The sequence below is a fragment of the Chelmon rostratus genome, chromosome 14 (genome assembly GCF_017976325.1).
Source record: "Chelmon rostratus isolate fCheRos1 chromosome 14, fCheRos1.pri, whole genome shotgun sequence".
In the NCBI taxonomy this organism is placed as follows: domain Eukaryota; kingdom Metazoa; phylum Chordata; class Actinopteri; order Chaetodontiformes; family Chaetodontidae; genus Chelmon; species Chelmon rostratus.
In genome coordinates, this window is record NC_055671.1 from 15,693,270 (window position 1) to 15,711,212 (window position 17,943).

Sequence of the window (17,943 nt, forward strand, 5' to 3'; positions counted from 1 at the left end):
ACCTCGCATCACTTGATAACTGAGTGTCAACTGTCAGACTGTCCAAACACTCGTCCAATGTTGTGTTTTAACATCTAAAATTTAGATTTTTACCATTTACATGTTCACAGTTAACAGTAATTGACCCCAAAAGCTGTCAGTAACTGAAGTATTTATACTGTATCTGTCTGCCCGTCAGAGATAAAACCTCAGCACATATGATGGTAAAGTGGCAGTGATTATAACCACTTTTCACACTTTGTTTCAAAGCTGTCAACAGTGTAAAGGAGGTCAGTCTGGGCAGTTTTAAAACCAGGAAATTTTAAAGCAATTACAAATCAGATCGGATCAATACCTCATGAATACACAATGCAACTGTAACAGTTTAGCTGGCAAGTATTATTCTACGCGATTCTACTCACAGTTGCTACCTAACACCGAGCCTAGTCTCCCTGTAGGTGTGAAACAGCAGCACAAGCAGAAATAAAGCAATAGGCATGTGCGGTGATGTATCCATGCAGAGCAGCGAACACACAGAAACATAAAGCTGGTCTCTTCTCGGTGGAAATAACAGCTGGACAGGATGCATTTGACGGAAGGGTCACAAAATTATCACCAATCAAAAATCCACAAATTCCAACTGAAAATCATAACACATTATCACCATCAACAGCAGCAAAAGTAAAGAATAAACTGGAACATATCTGCAACATATATATCACAGCTCTTCACACTGTCTGTCACCCACTGAACTACAACAACCAGCTACAGTGACCGCCCGGTTAGAAGTCTCCCTACATTGTGCTGATCCTGCAGAAGCACTGCAGTGCTTCCCCCAGACGCTGGCAGTTCATCCTGAGGGCTGACCAAGAGTAATGCATTAATAGACTTTTTTCCACCCTTGGGAAACATTTTCACTGGTTGTAGCAAGAGAAGCGCAGGAGGAACTAATAACATTTCTGACGGCTCCATGCACAAGACCAAGGCTAAATAGCATGCAGCCATTATTAATGTTATTAATGGGCTTTTCCTGCTATATGTAGGAAAACATCTATAGAGGGTATGCAATGGCAGGACATGCCTAACCAACACTGGAGTGGCAACACAACCCCGCTACTGCAGCTATTAATGGGGAAACCTGCAATATCTTGACTCAGGACTGCCAAGTTATTATTTCGGCAGCTTTTTTTTTTGTCATGTGGACACACCTGGGACGTGCTGAGTATCTGCTTTTGCCATGAAGAGGTGGAGTAACCATGGCAATTTTGGGCACATCACGTGCATACCCTCTGGTGACATAGCTGGCTGCCGTAGGAAAGAAAGCGGCAAGCTAAAGCAAGTTAAAGCTACAGTGTTATTCAAAAGGAAGCCATGATGATTAGCTGAGCTGTTTGGCACATGAACTGTAATGATATGTAAGTCGTCGTATGCATGATTTCTGTGATATTTCGTAAGAAAATAGAAATGATAAAACCTGAAGTCTTAAACAAAAGTCCATTCTGCACGTATGAATAAAAGCCCCAGTTCAACGTATTAAGTTATAAGTCCAAATAAACTACTGTTTACTGTCTTCTTCTATTTTATCTACTATTACACTGGAAAAGACAGATGAAGAAAAAGAAGGCGCCGTTTCTGTGAGGTCCCACGTATGTGCTTTGCATTGTTACAGTCTTCTGAGGTCCATTCTGTAGTTTACTGCCTTATGAGGTGGAAGCGTCACAGTAGTTTGAAGAGTAAAATATGCGATTAATGTGCTTCAGTCTGATGATCTGATGAACGTCTCGGCAGAGTCAGATGCTCCCGTTTGGTCAGGAAGTTGAGAGCGTGTCTTTGTGTGTGTGTGTGTGTGTGTGTGTGTGTGTGTATGTGTGTGTTGAGCCAAATGACTGAGTAAAACAGAAAGGGAATGGACACATCTATCTTCTGTTCTGATTGGCTCTTAGCAGGTCTCTCCCAGAATCCTGTGCAGGTCCTCCGATAGAACACGGCCTTCTTCCCCACGACTTATATTCCTCACCATCCTGCAATTACACACACACACACACATACACATACACACACAACACAGACAGACAGACAGGAAAAAAGATTTTTAACACAAATTCAGTATGTTCATCAGGATTGTTTGCATCTTCATTTGAAATTGTCTGTAAATAACATTTCTGAAACATGTTGCATATTTTACCACATTCCTGACAATTCCTCATGCAGCAGCTGGATGACATCACCACAGTTAAAGATGATGTCATCACTGCTGGCCATGCTGCTCTCCACCATGACCCTGTACCTGCCCGCCACCTGGAACAGAACAAAGATGACTAAAACACAGGAGAACGGTGCATTTTGATACTTTTCCACATGTCCACAGTCCTAAATGTATATATTACAGATAGACAGATGCATAGATACACAGACATAATAAAAGATCAGGTCTTATCTAAAGTGCGCCATCTGTTGGACAATAACTAATCGTCCTCATTCTGGAAATATTTTGAATTGGTTTTGTTTGTGGTTGGCTACAGAGCTGTTAGCGATAGAAGAAGATTCAGGGCCCGGTCCCACCACCCAGTTGATGGAGGCGACACATGGCGCTCGACATAACAACAAAGCATTTCTCCAGTACTACCTGTGCCGTGACAGTAAAGAAATCTCACCAGGGGGGCAGGCTGATCCTCCTCGTCTGAGTCTGATAAGTTGGAGAGGTCTGTAGCTGCGCCCCAGTCCTCCAGGCCCTCACAGATCGCCACAGAGTGGGCGGGGACAGGCCAAGCTGCAGGAGACAAGACAGCTGAGACAACCAAACACTGCACCATTTAATCACCATGATCTGAGTATCCACTGTGAGGAATGACACACGTGGCAAAGATGATGTCATCCAGGTGTTCTGAAAACAACAAAATTATTCTTCTGTTTATTCCAAACAAACTACTACTTGAAAGATATACTCAAACAATCATCTACGACTCAATGGTAGTTAGTCATTACATTTTCTATTGCATGCCATGAAAGGGCTTAATGGCTCTGTGTTGTAGGTTTTAGCATTTGTTTACATATTTTTCTTATTGTCATTGTATTTTTTGTGATTAAAAGAAAATGCAGCAAATAATGACTCTAAATTCAAACACATCATAAAGTGAAAAACAGTGATAGAACATGTGTGTCAGCGACTCACTGCGTCGAGGTGAGTGGACCACAGGGTCTGAGTGGGCGGGGCTGGTGTGTGCCGACTCCTCCCCCCGGAACACATGGGAGTGGCTTGTTGTCGTGGAGCTGTGAGGAACAGGGAGACACGCTGAGCAGCCTCCCACCGACGCTCCGCCCCACGACACACACACCTCTGATGCACTAAACCGCATCACCAAGGGAACAAGACACGACCACAACAAACGAACAACAACAACAACAACATCCACGGTGTCACAAAACGAGCTCATCCACATTCTGTAAATTAATACAGCATTCCAGTAAGTTCCCAATCACATATATTCCAGCGTCTGATTTCAAAGGATCTTGGAGTTTATAAACCAAATGTCAATTATATCAGAGCTGTAATATATGGAAATATTATGTAGGATTCTGCACACAAACGGAGCCTCGATTAAACAGCATTTGCAAATAACCCACAGTGTGGTTTAAACTGCTTTAAGTAGCAGATGGGTGGTGTTTAGTCTAGACAGAAAATATACACAATCACATTAAAATAACTGAAAGTCACTTTGTATGAATATGCTAAAGCCTACCCATCTGCTAAATTAAGCAGAAACTCTTCAATTACTTACAAATGCTCTGTGACTTATACCTATATTGTGAACACAAATCATTCAAAAAGTGACAAACATTCACAGCATCTAATCCTCCATCTGTTAGAATATATCTGCTTAAAGGAAAAGGCTGGCAAGCTCTTCCACTGTCAACAAACACCATGAAAAGACCAAAATCAATAATGTGTTAGTCCGTCTCTCAGTTCTTTCTGACTTCCCAAGCTCGCTGGTCCCTGCTGAAGATGGCTATCTATAAAAATGGGTCATAAATACACGGTTAAAATTTTCAAAAATGCTGTGTTTTTTTCTTTACATTTTTTCTGAAACATCTGGGTACTGCATATTTATCAAACTGGAGTAAATAGAGGATTTGTGGGGACTATTTTCAACCGCGGATTAATACACAATTGGTGTGCTAGTATTTACAACAGCAGGACAGTGTATATAGGATTGACTGAATAATAAAATACAGTGCCCTTGTTCAAGGTAATGTAGGAACATGTCACAGAGGATGTCACAGAGTGCAACGTTGTGGCTCACTGATGTGCTTTTAGTAGTTCTTGGACAATGGATGTCTAAGTCGCAGAGGAGTAATATAGGCTTTGGCTACACACAAAAAAAATGTTAGTAGGATCAATTTATTGTTGATTTTGATCTTTTCATTTAATTTATTGAAAATGAAAAGCAGAGAATATTGCCAGCCTTATTCTTTATGTGGACAATTTTCACCAAGTCTTAAATCATTTGACAAAAAAAAAGGATAATGTTGATAATTTTCCTGCATTATGTGTCAACAACAAATTGTTCATTTTGAGTGTCAGAAGACTCAGTAGTTTATCAAATTTTTTACATGCTAGCATGCTATCAGAAAACAGAACATTCACATCTCTTACAAAAACTCCACACCAACACCCTGTAAACATCCATTTTTGACATTGTCCTCGAGAACCAGCATGTTTAATGACTAATAGCATCAGAGCAAAAACTGCAAGATCTTAGAAAACGTCAAACAATTTACACTTTGGCAATTATCACTTAGCTAACATCTAACATGTAGACCCAACTCAAATTTTTGCCCATTTACTCACCCTGTGATGTTTAAATGCTTGCTTAACCCCAAGATCAATAACATAACACACTTAAGGACTGTTTAAGCAGCCTGACAAGGTGTTAATGGAGTAGTTCTCAATCATCATGGAACAGTCCATTAAACAGGTGAATGTAGAATGTTTTGTGCACACGGGAGAAGCCTGCTTTCACGACTCCCTGCCAGAAAGCCTTTTTTACACATGATTTAATGTTGTGAAAGGCTCTATTTTAAGCCAAATTATGATCCTTTCCTTGACCTAAGTAAGTAGTATTGTTGCCTGAACCTAACCAAACATTGACTGAAGTTCAATGCTTTCAAGCAGAAAGCTTTCTGCCAGAAAGCCTCTGGTCTTACCGGTAGATTCGGTGTGTAGCTCTCTCCATGGTGCTGAAATTACGCCGCTTGGAGTTTCAGCACCATGGACAGCGTTAAAGCCATCTGCTGGATTTGGCAGTGTTGTCATGAATACTGGTTCTCAAGGGTAATGACAAAGATGCTAATACAACACGTATACACACAAATTAATTCAATAACAAATTCAATTCCATAACATCCAGTCTACAGATAATCATGATGCTCTCCTATAAAAATAACAAGATAGGGTGGCCTGTGTGTGAAATTAAGGGGTTATTGCATTGTCAATAATTTCAGAAATTGAATTTCCACCATTAACACTATGGGTGAATGAACGTTTTTCCTTAAGGTATAAAGTTTTAAATCAATTTCTGAACTGAGACTGGATTAGAAATGAGTTGACCCACATAAGGTCATAGCTGACACAAAGGATGATAGGGGGGTCATGCAGAGACAATCACCTGTCAGAGATGGGGTTGTCTGAGAGTGGAAAGGAAGGAACCTCATCTAAGGAAAGAATGAGAAGAGACAGAGGTCGCAGACATAAGATTTAAATTTAGAGGACTCAGATCATACAAACAGCAAATTTGATTCTACCCTGAGACCTTCACATGAACACTCAAACATCTGATATTTCTATGGGAAATTCGTTTAAAAAACCAAGCACAAACACTACTTCTTTCAAGTACTTAAAGCATAAGTTGAAAGAAGTAAGGTGCAGGGGCAACACATGAACTGTAGCAGTAGCAGACACCTTGATGCAGTTTCAGCTGGTTGGTGAGAATTTTTCGAATCTCTGTCAGCCAGGCAACTTTGACCTCCACTGTGGGAGCCTGGACGAGACAAACACACACACACACAGACCATAACACAAGAGAGGTGTGTGAGGGAACGAGCTGAAGGGAGAGACACTGAAACTCATTAAATAAAGACGGTAAATAAGAAGCAAAAGATTAAATACCTGAACTATATACACCACTTCTCTGCCACTGTACCAGATTTCAAATTTCTTTACATCTCCCTTCACATTTTCTGTGATTCCCACTGCACTCATCTGCAGAAAAAGAGAAAAGTCATTATATTTCACTGTAGCCTGTCATCCTTAATGACTCTATACTGTTAATTTCATTTAAAATTCAAACCAATCCAAAAAATATGCAGCACAACTCAACCGAACCCCAATCTGCTGCCTCCAAAATGATGTAAGTCAAATTGATAGTACTGAACAATAAGCTTCCTGAAGGGAGGGTTTACTGAAGGGCTGTTGAATTGGACTGCAGTGGATGTAGCTAACAAAGAATATATCACATATCGTTACTCTGAGGCAGGATTTGAAGCTGTAGAAGGGCGTCCTGTCGTGAGTGTCCTCGTCTCTGCGCTTGCAGAACAGCAGGGCGTGGTCATAGAGGAAGAGATGTCTCTGCATGGGCTTGAACCTGGCCAGCTCCTTCATTCTCACCGCCGCCCTCTTATGGCTGATCCACACGCTGAAGCCTCCCTGCATCACCACCCGGCCCAGCTGGCTGAGGTCGCCCTGGGTGGACAGACAGGTGGACAGATAGATGAACTGCAAGTGAGATCTTCATCACTCTTACTTCCTGCACAATACACATTACATGGACTATATCCATCAACATGAATGTGAAACTACATGTGATTTGCTACCCTTCACCTGTAATAAGTAAGTAATATAGTGATATTTGAACTTTTGCTGATAGTAAATATATTGTTACAAATAGTGGAAATATTATTTCCTTATAATTTTCTATTTTCTGAACAGACAAATAGAAAAAAAAAAGTTCGATTGAAGGACATTTTAATGAATCTCCTTCAGTTGCACATCAGTACAGTAAATACCAAATAAAGCCAGGTTGTTGGAACTTTTACAAAAACAGAAACCTTTTGGCCACCTTGCCAGCTGATGCCAAAGGTAGCAGAAAACCGAAGTCAATCAAATGAGAAATGCAAATTAAATGAGAAAATAAATGGGATGGATTAAAAACATCCATTTCTTTTGTCTATCCAGACATCATTTGTTGCAGGCACTACCTGCACAGTGGTCAGAGCAGAAATAGTGATGAAAGCTTTGACTGGAAAATGATGTGTCATAAATCTGGCATCCAGTGGCATGATTGTCCACTCTGTCTTCTTTATTGCTTTGACCAGATGGTACCTGATATCCTGTGATGGCTATCTGATGCATGGAGTCGTTGACAGACTTCAGCAGCTCCAGCATGGAGTCCAGAGCGTCCTGCAGCTCACAGCGGTATCGCTCTTCTGTACAGTGTTTCAACAGCTCCTGAAGAAGGACAGACAGGTTGACAGGTCACAGCTTTCACTTTATCTAATCTAGTCTGCCTTGATCTCTTCCTGCATGGACAAATCAGGTTTGTCTGGATAAATGTTATCAGTTTGTGTCTGTGCCTGTTTAAGATGTCTACCTGTGTCTGCATCTCAGTGTGTATGACTTGGCTGTTGGTCTTTGTTGCTTGGGTCTCCAAACGAAACCCGGACTGACCACATGACCACATATATACAGCCATGCTAGCGGCATGACTTTATGGATGGCAAGACTGACAGGCCAGTCCTCCATTTTGATCCAGACTGAGATATCTCAACAATTACAAGTGACGGACTGCCGCGAAGTTTTGAACGAACATTCGTGCTCTCCAGAGGATGAATCCAACTGACTTTGGTGATCCATTGACTTTTGCTCCATTGCCAACAGCAGGCGGACATCTTTGGTTTGAAGTGAAATGTCTCAACAACTATAGGATGGTTTGCCATGACAGATGTTGAGACATACATGCCCACCTAAAGATGAATTGTAATAACTTATTGGTTGGTGATCCCTTAACTTTTCCTCTAAAATGTTTTATTTGCATACTTTGGTTTATGACCAAACTTGTGTTTCGTGCTAATTAGGAAATGTTGATGCACGCTGACACGCTAGAATAAGATGGTGAACATGGTAAACAAGCATGATTATTGTTAGCATGTTAGCATGCTGATCATAGTATTTAGCATGGTTGCGTCAGGAAGCCTCCTTCCTTCTCCATTTCCCTAAGTTTCCTGTGTTTCCCTGATCACTCTGTGTCATGTTAGGCTCTCCTAGTCTCTGTCCTTATGTGTGTGTGTGCATGTGTGTGTGAGTGTGTGTGTGTGTGTGTATGTCTGGACTTGGTGTTTCCCTGCAATCTTGGTTCACCTACACCTGCTCTCAGTGCCAATCAGCCCCCACAGTCTTGCCAGACTGTCGTACTCGGCCTGGCCGAGCCTGGCTGGCCTGATAACGCGTCTCGGCTACTTTGCTCACCTTTGTCCTTTACTACAAGCTTCAGAGTTTTGCAAGTGACTAAACTCTTCTTCTTGATCATCTCAAGATCATCTCCTCGTGTCTCGAATCTGCTACCTCTGCCCAGCTCCAGTCCACCATTGACTCCACCTACCTGCCCACGCTATCATCTGGATCATCTCCCTGTAAACATCATCCATTTTTTGTCAAAATAAATAAATCCCCCTTTACTGTGTTTTGCATTTGGAGTTCAGCCATCACCTCAGATCATAACAGGTTATGCCTATAAGTGCAGCATCACTGTCAACTTGTCTTGTAGCTGATACAACTTATATGACAAATTGCAAAATGAAGCATCTTTGTAACACCGTCATTAAAGCTATTCACCAGAATTTTAACATGCAAATGAAACAAAAGATGCACCACATCTGTCTCCTCATGGCGAAAACCTCAAATTACAAAAACTACAAAAAACTACATTTTTTGTCATGTTTTGCTATTGATTATTATGCAAAAACAGGTCAGGATTTTCTGCAATGATGAACATCTAATCTCAAACCAATGTGCCTTCATGAAAAAAATGTCTTTCAGACATGCATGTCATTGTGTGTGAGCTGCATGTGTACAGGTCTCTCCGTCGCTGACTGACTCAGATGTACAGAACCTTGAGTAGCAGCTGATACTTGGTGAGGCGCTGGACTGGTTTCAGGAGGTAGGAGTCCAGACCCAGCTTGTGGTCCAGCTTCTTCTGGCACTCCTAGAGAGAGAGAGAGAGAGGGAGAGATCTATCTCAGACAGATTTTTCTCATAGTCATAACTGGAGTCTGTTCTGAAAATAAGAGAAACAACAGCTTTACAAACAAATATCTCGAGATTCTGCCTCCTGTCAACACTAATCCAAATGGCTTTCATTCCATCAATTTGAGATTCAGTTAAACAGTATGTAACTACCTGAAAGAAGGGCGAATCAGAGCACTGTCTCCATAGCAACTCAGAGCGAGGCTTGTTCTGGCAGTAACGCTCATATACCTGAAACTTCTCTTTCTGCTCACACACACACACACACAAATGTACATTTAGATATGTTATGTCAAATCACTGCATGTGAAGTTCCTGCGTTCTCCTCATGTTTCCTCACCCGTTGCAGGAAGCAAGCCCCCACCCTTTCTGGTGTCTCCAGGCAACCCTGGAGATCTTGAAGGAAGATCCTGAAGGGAGAATCCAAGAGGAAAATTAAAGGAAATTGAATTGGCGTCCAAAGATGGCGACAAGGACAACCTTGTGACAGCTTGTAAACTGTGTGTGTGTGTGTGTGTGTGCACTGGCTTGTGTGCGTGCATGCCTGTGTGTGTGTCTCTTGCCTGCTGTGGAACTGGTAAATCTCTGGCATGTTGCCAAACAGAACATCCTTCTGGCTGCGTAGAGCACAAGGAAGGAGATTAGAAACGGATGGGTCCTCCATTTCTGCCCTGTAGCCCTGATAAGTGGAGAGGAGAGGAGAAGAGTGAGGGTAAAGGAGATGAGAGAGGAGAAAATACAAGGCATTTGCAAAAGGAGAGCAAAGAGGAGAAAGAAAAGGAGAAAAGAGAGGTCAAAAGACAAAGAGGAGGGGAGAGGAGAAAGGAGTGAAGAGAAAGAAGAGCGGAAAGGAGAAAATCAGAATGAGAAAAAAAGAGATGAGAGACAAGAAAAGAAAAGAAAAGAAAAGAAAGGAGAAGAAATGAGAGTAAACCAGATCAAAAAACAAATAGGAGGAGAACTTGATAGGAGAAAACACTAAAAACAGAATAACAAAATGTGTTTGTGCGATCTTTCGCCGTCTCCTTCTTCCCTCTGCCAACACCTGCTGTCGTTCTAATCTGTAAACTATCAAACAAAAGCAAAGTGCCACAAAAATAAACTCACCAGAAGGACAGAGAGCAGCTCGTCCACGTAGATCCTCTCTGTAGCAATCAGTTCCTTCATAATGTGGCTTTAAAGATAGAGAACGAGAGAAAAAGAGACAAAAAATAAATGCAAAGCAAAACACACTGAAAGGAAAAATGCCACTGAGCACGCTGTGACCTTGGCTCACACACACATGCAGCTGCAGACAAATATGAAAACAGTGCAAGAGTCACAGGCCAAGCTTTTAACACATGATCGTGTGTGGCAGGAGAAAGACCGCATACCGCGTGACCTGCTCTGGATTGTCTTCTGCTTCTGAATCTGTTTCCGGGGTCGGGCCATACAAACAGCTGCGGTTGCCTTGGAAATCATGCATGACCTCGATCTGACAAAACACACACGAAATAAGCACCTCAGCTTGAAGCCTTGGACACATATATAACAGAGGTTCTGGTATATTTTAATCACTGCGGATATTAATAAAAAAAACTAAAACTAAAAATTTTAAAATAGAAGGTAATTATTGATTGTAGCACCCCTCTCAATTGATAGGATAAGGACAATACGCACTGTCTCTCTCTCACACACATTCACATACTCAACTAAAATTAATTTAAACACTATACATTTGTTCCTAACAAATAGAAAGAAAAGGTTTACAGTCATGTCCATTGTGTCTGTGAGGCTGCACTACTCCACTGAGCTAAATGCTAACAGCATCAGCATGCTAACATGTGCATGATGAAAACGCTAAAATGCTAATGTTTAACAGGAGTAATGTTTATTATGTTCATCATCTTAGTAACATTTGCTAATTAGGAGTAATCACAAAGTGAAAGAATACTGGAAAAATATGACCTGATGATGGAGCTGGATGAAAAGTTAAGGAATTACTTTAGTTGTCACATTTGAATCTGAGGGGATATGGATGTGTGCACCAAATTTCAAGACAACCCATCCAATAGTTGTTGAGACATTTCACTTAATTAGGAACCTCATGGTGGTGCAAGAGAAGAAGTCAGAAAATCACAAAAGTCCTTAAGGTTTATCCTCTGGCAATCCATCTGTGGGCTGACTGATCGCCACACCACTAATGTGGCTGTAAACACACACACCTTGCGTTGGCTGTTGTTCCTCCTCGCAGCTCTCTTGCCAGGAAGCAGGTCAAAGGAGAACTTGGAGTTCAGGACGTTAAAGTCAACACCTGAGGAGAGGGTCACACATGCACAAAAATACAACTGGAGGTGAGTACAGAGGAAAAGGTGACAAAACACTGCACAGGAGATAAACAAGAACGAAACATGCTAAATGGCTTGAGAAGGGAGAGGAGACGTGAGAGTGGCATAACATCTGAGTCAACAACAGATAGTGGGCAGAATCTAAACCATGAAAATAAATCTTGATTCCAGAAACAAGTGCAAGAAAACATTGAACAGTGATTTAAAACTGCTTCTGAATCATCTGAGAAATTCTTAAAGCAGTAAAACTGCACTGAAACTGATTTCCTGAAAGAGGATCAAGGGGCGTTGGGGCATACCATGTTTCGGGGAGAAGAGGGGTGACTTGCAGCGCTGCGAGGTCTGGTCGGGTTCGGGCCTGGGGGCAACCAGCTGAACTGGTCTGACCTGTATATCCGCCAACTTCCTCAGACACAGCTCTCTGTTTCTGATCATGGACTGCACCGAGTGCAGCTTCTCTGTTACCATGGAGATTTGGGACTGGACAGAAAGAAGTTGCGTATAAGTTGAGGTGAACTGTGGGCCATCGGTGCGTTGGTGAGAGCAGCGGTGGCTTACCTGCAGCTGTGGGGTGAGTATGGCTTCAAACTCCAGGCTCAGAGTGTCCTGGCTGTTTTTCAGTGCAGACGGCGCCCTCTCCTGGTGAAAGCTCAGGCACTGCAATGCCTCCTGAGCTCCCTCTCTGGTTTGGAACCGGTCCACCATCTGACTCGCTAGAAGATAGGCGCCCTCATCACACCACCGAAGGGCCTGCAAACACACAAACATAGGACACAACACAATAAAACACATGTTTTAAAATACATGATCTAGATTTTTAAATATGATCAAATCCTCTTCTGTCATACATGACAAGCTAATCAAAAGCTGCCTTCGAGGAGCACAAATCTAACATGGACATCAAACAGATACAGTTTTGTGTCATTGCACACCTGCATTTGTGAAAATTAACATTTTAATATCAGAACAAACATACAGCTTACACTACTTGTGGTTTGTGCTGCAACCTGCATGGAAAATAGAGGGCAGTGAAACACAGATGCACAAAGATTAATGGATTTCACTGTAATAATTGTGAGTTTGCATGTGTTCTCTTTGAGCGTGTGCGTGCATATTTCAGCATCTTTACCCCCTCAAGGCGGAGCAGCAGGTCTCGCGCTCGAGTGAGCGAAGCCCGCTTGGTGCGTATGGCTGTAGTGATGATGTCACAGTGGTGCCGCAGCTCATTGCACCGCTGGACGATGAGTGCCAGGGCGTAGTGGTGGTTGGCGGCCAACTGGTGACCGTGCAGGATCACCACCTGGGCACGAGCCATCTCCTCCTGATCCACAAACACACAGATGAATTTCATTACGCCTCGTCATAGAAAAACATCGAAAAGAATGATTGGGTTTGGTTTTCATGTTCCCACACATCCAAAAGCACTTTTTTCTTGAAAAACATAGAACATAATGGGCCCTGAACACGTGTGACGTTGGAGTTTCATAAGCAACCAGCTAAACACCTTTGCAACATAAATTCTGCAGGGGGAGCTGTTCCTCCGCTACAGCCTACAGAGCGACTAGCAATGACAGGATTGTAATAAATTCTATATATTATACTGTGTTATACTAAAACAGCCCTTTAAGTACTTGGCAGTAAAAAGCACCAAAAAAAAATGAGACAAACCCCTCTCGAGTAGCACAAAGGAAAAAGAGGTGTGACCAAACGCCTGATTGTTGCTCTGTAGGTCATTCTTACCCCATAATAACAGAATAGGTGCCCATTAGTTACAGAACACCTACAATATAAATTAATAATAATGTGGTATCAGAATTACATCAGGCATCATGATGTACTGATGTTTAAAATGTTATGACACCTGATCTCAGTCACTTCCTTCAAGCAACATCTCAAACTGTAATTGTGTGCATGTTGTGCGGCTGTGTGACCTCGGCACGTGAGTCCAGCATCTCCAGGTCTCTCAACAGCTGTTCCGTCTGAACCACCGTGGTTCCCACAAAGGCAATGTCCCTCTCCTGGTCCGTGAGCCTCGTCAGCACCTCGTCCATCTACACACACACACACACAGAGTTAATCACTGCAGCTCTGTAACGTAGACTCAGGGCTGATATGACAGTCAGACACCGCTCATTGCACCTGCTGGAAACTCATTTCGTAGTGCAGCAGCTGGAGGTACTGCTGCAGCTTCAGGTGGTGTTTCTCAAAGAAGCCATCAAACGCCTCCTCCATGTCTCTGAGCTGAGCCAGGAGCCTAAAACACATGACACGCAGGCGTTCACACAAGCTGCCTGGTAAAATAAGGCCTAACAAGATGTTCGTGTCCAACTGAGAACATTTCTTCCTCCTTACAATAGAAACATGTGTCCAATTAATTTCTCTACAGATGATGTCTGAACTCTGTACCTCTGAACAGTGTCCATGTCTACTCTTATGTCCCTCTCCTCCTCTACGTCCCTCTTGGAGGCCTTGACAGTCTCCAGGTTGGACAGCAGCAGGCGCCCCTCCTTCAGCACACTACGGATGTCGTCCTGAAAGATGACAAACAACAGGACCGATGAAATCATGAAGCAATCTAAAACCAGTGCAACTGCGTTAAAAATAAATCGAATACAAACAATGCCAGACACAGAGATAGCGAGTGGTGCGGAGAAAGAGAGAAGAGCCAGCGGCAACCTTCATCTGTCGGTATCGGTGTGTGTGTGAGTGCAGCAGGAACTCGATGGCGTTAGCGTCGTCTGGAAGTTCGGTCTCAGACAGCTCTGATCCGAAGCCCTGCAGCAGCTGGGCGATCTCCTTCACTGTCACCGCAAACGTCTCAATGGCCTGCAGACACACATGCAAAAAAGACAAAGACACATGAACATGACTAGTTTTAGCCAAACTATTAAATACAAGAAGCAGAATAAGGCCTGTAGGAAGGGCTGGTTCATGGTCTCCCTACATCAAAAGAGACTATGCTGAGATATCGTGGAACGCTCCTCTCTGCTGCTGTCTAGTAATTCTCGCTTTATTTTTAGCTCCAAAGACCATCGGGAAGTGTGCAGCTTGTGCTAGCGCCACTTTAACTTCGGAGACACATCACAAGTGTACGTACCGTGCGGAGGACGATCCAGTCACTTTGGCAATATTCCACTTTTGCAGTGAAGTCTGATGCCAGGTGGTTTTCATCGATGTAGCGCAGCAGGTCGCTGACCGAGCGTAGCATCACCACCTACAAACAAACAGAGCCACAGGGCATCTATAGCAGCTGCTCGGCCGGTGCTGTACAGAGTACTGAGAAATGAACTGCTCCAGTGATGCAATGACTGAATTAAAGGCAGCTGTTGACCAGTTTATAGTCTGTGAACTCAGCTTCGTGCCCCCTCTCACCGGCATCTTTAAGAGGAAGTCATCCTGGCTGAAGCGAAAGCCCAGGTCAGTGCTTGAAGATGGACTGGGGGTGGTGCTCAACAAGCCGGTGGGGCGGAGGACCAAGACCAAATGCAGGTTGCCTGGAAATGAGGTCTGAAAGAGCAAGAAGTGTATTATGTTATTTGCTGTTAAATTATCAGATACTTGCTTGAATCGTGGACTTGTACAGCAGACAAAGGAGGAGAGGTACTGGGGTTTAAAAATGCATAAAGTCACAACTGCAAATCAATATTAGACCAGCTCTGCTCAGACTAATGAGGATTTAGGAGTTATGGCTGCTGTTGTACACCATTAATTTATTTGAGGAAAATTATTTATAGCAGCCTAACAATGTGGTAACCTGAGTATGCGGATTTTGCCTCCGACACATGCCTGGACGGGGGCAGAGGGGCACAGAATGAGAGGATGAGAGTCAGAACTGTTGACAGCTGGATGGTTTTAGCCGTGCAGTCGAGCGGAGCTCAACACAGCATCAGCATCTCGCAGTGTCAATCTGGGAAGTCTCAGCAGGTCTGACTGTCAGCTCCTCCAGCCGATTCTGCTGCTTCGTCACTCTTCTTCATGATCAACTGCCTCGCATTACCCTCACAGAGTTCCCGCCTCTGCACGAACACTGAGCTGTCATTGTTTCTGTGCACATTTCCTGCGTGGCCTCTGGCTCCAGCATTTCTGCTTTTATCGTGCTTGTCTGTTTCTGTTCATTTGTCATTTTGTCCTTGTGTCTCTGTGGTTTTTACCTGCAGCACATCCTTCCTCTGCATATTTTCAACAAGAAAGACAAAGCAAACTCTTGGAGACCTGACGATTAACGGCCTGCGGTGGTGGACGAGTGACTGCCACAAAACAGATGACCGCTGAGCAGACCACTGGTCGAGTGCTCTCCCAAATGTGGTGACTCCTTCCTCACCTGCCTGCCATCTTTTCCAGTTATCCTTGTATCACATCTGCTGTCCACCCCACACTTTCTGACCAGTGTTTGCACAGATCCAATAGCCTCCAAAGACTTTCACACTTCATATAAACCTCTTCCACTCCGTGTCACCTCGTAGGCCAGGCAGGGAAAGTGCACGGTCTGTGAAGCTTCTGGTACCCTGCTTTCACATAAGTTTGTTATCCACTTGTAGAAACAAGGTTGCAGCTATTTTAGCACAGATGGGTTTTTTCCCCTCTGGCTGTGGCAAAGAAAGCAGCTTTCTGTGGTCAGGTGTTGTGCAATCACCACAACTAGACATTGACACTGCTGAACTGAGACCAAACACACACAGCTTCCTCCCATTCACCACACTACACCAACCTTTTGTACAAAAAAATGACCCTACCAGGTAAATAGTGATCCAAGCCTCAACATGAACCTGAATATTTACTCCTACAGCAGCCATGATGGATGTTATTGGATGATGCCAGACTTGTTCGGCATTCCACAACTGCATTTAGATTTGTGGGCATGAAGTATGTGACACATATTTCCAGATCTGTTACATAAAGCTGCACAAGTTGAAGATGCTCCACAGTTACAGCCTGAGGTGCCAGAGCTGATACAGCATCTTACTGTTCTGCACCTGCAGGTGCAGTCCAAACAAACACACACACACACACACACACACAAAGAAAACACGTTTGTCATTGGCCTGTCCTGGTCCCCTTCACTCACTCCTCACATTGAATCTGCCCAGACTGTTAACGGAGAGGCTTTTTAAATATCTAATGCACTTTGCACTGCACTGAAAGCACATCCCAACCTCTGTGTCGCAGCACTGAACTGTCTTTGGAGCAGCCTGCATCTCTCTCCGCTCCTCTCTCTGCTGCAGTGTCCTCGCCGCCCCGTTGGCAGCCTCCCACTCCCCCACCTCCCGGCAGAGCTTACCGCGGCCCGGCGCAGCCGAGGGAACCCCCGCAGCGGGTTGGACTCGGCCATGGCTGTCAGCGCTTCCCTCTCCCGTGTTCCTCCCGGGCTCGGGAAGTCTGCAGCGGGACGTGGATGTCGGGAGCGAGCAGCCGCAGCGACGGCACGGTAACCTCCACTGCAGTGTCCGGGCGGGCCGAGCGGCGCGCTGAGTGCGCACCTCAGCAGACGCACTCCTGCTCTGGAGGAGCAGGATGACGGGCTGTGTTTCACTCACCTGACGTCAACGCCACAAGTTTGAAAGCTCCACAGCTGCGCTGCACAAATGCACATTTTGTTCTCCGTGCAAATTCTATATTTAACGATGATTTGATTTTTTTAGCCTGTTGTTATTATATTAAGCAGTAATTACGGAGAATATCTGCACTGCCTCATCAGGCTGTAAAATATGAAGAATAGGTTTACGTTTTTGAATTTGACGATGACTTCTTTGCCTTTTCTTTGTTAGAATAGCAGACAGAGGCTCATTCACTACATGCGAAACACTACTAGCAGGTAAAATGGAGAGAAGATATGCGTTCATTTCGACTGGATCCGCTAGATGGCGCTTTAAAGTCAGGAGATTGTACACCACTTCTGGATCACCATGTAGCAGACACAGCAGGCATGGACCGATTAACCTGTTCTGGGGGCCTTGGAGCTGTTGGGCCACCCGTTGACAAGCCCCACCCACCTCCTACCCTCTGTGCATTAAGTATAACCTGTAACCTCCACCTTCCCATCAAATACAGACACATCAGACGGTGAGACAGCTTCTTTAGAGAGAGCACATTCATGCTGGAATACAATTACTTGGAACAAGGTTTTCTGTGTGTAAACTAGTTTGGTGCAACTTGAATAATTAATAATTATTTTTTTAAATACCCTCAGGTTTTAATTATGAAGAGTTGAACTATTGAACCTGACTAAGTTGCTTGTTCAGCATTGTGTCAAATGGGTGGTTTGATGAAACTTGATGGACAGTAAGTGTCAAATGTTGTTAAATTCTGATTGGTGCAACGAAAGTATGTGACATCGCATTT

At 43.7% G+C, this 17,943-nt stretch overlaps 1 protein-coding gene across 1 annotated transcript; it reads right to left on the reverse strand.

Annotated features, from left to right (window-relative positions):
• Window positions 1–1,918: 1,918 nt before the first annotated feature.
• Window positions 1,919–16,933, reverse strand: LOC121617100 (proto-oncogene DBL). The gene is made up of 26 exons (XM_041952132.1): window positions 16,883–16,933; window positions 14,977–15,111; window positions 14,702–14,818; window positions 14,281–14,430; window positions 14,011–14,135; window positions 13,744–13,858; window positions 13,536–13,655; window positions 12,734–12,925; window positions 12,163–12,354; window positions 11,904–12,084; window positions 11,482–11,570; window positions 10,651–10,751; window positions 10,385–10,451; window positions 9,841–9,956; window positions 9,618–9,687; window positions 9,431–9,523; window positions 9,144–9,236; window positions 7,358–7,483; window positions 6,503–6,718; window positions 6,146–6,238; window positions 5,939–6,017; window positions 5,646–5,691; window positions 3,152–3,324; window positions 2,634–2,749; window positions 2,165–2,277; window positions 1,919–2,000 (listed from the first exon to the last, which is right to left on the reverse strand). The coding sequence occupies exons 1-26, from the start codon at window positions 16,931–16,933 to the stop codon at window positions 1,919–1,921; spliced, it is 3,051 nt and encodes a 1,016-aa protein (XP_041808066.1).
• Between the last annotated feature and the right edge of the window lie 1,010 nt (window positions 16,934–17,943).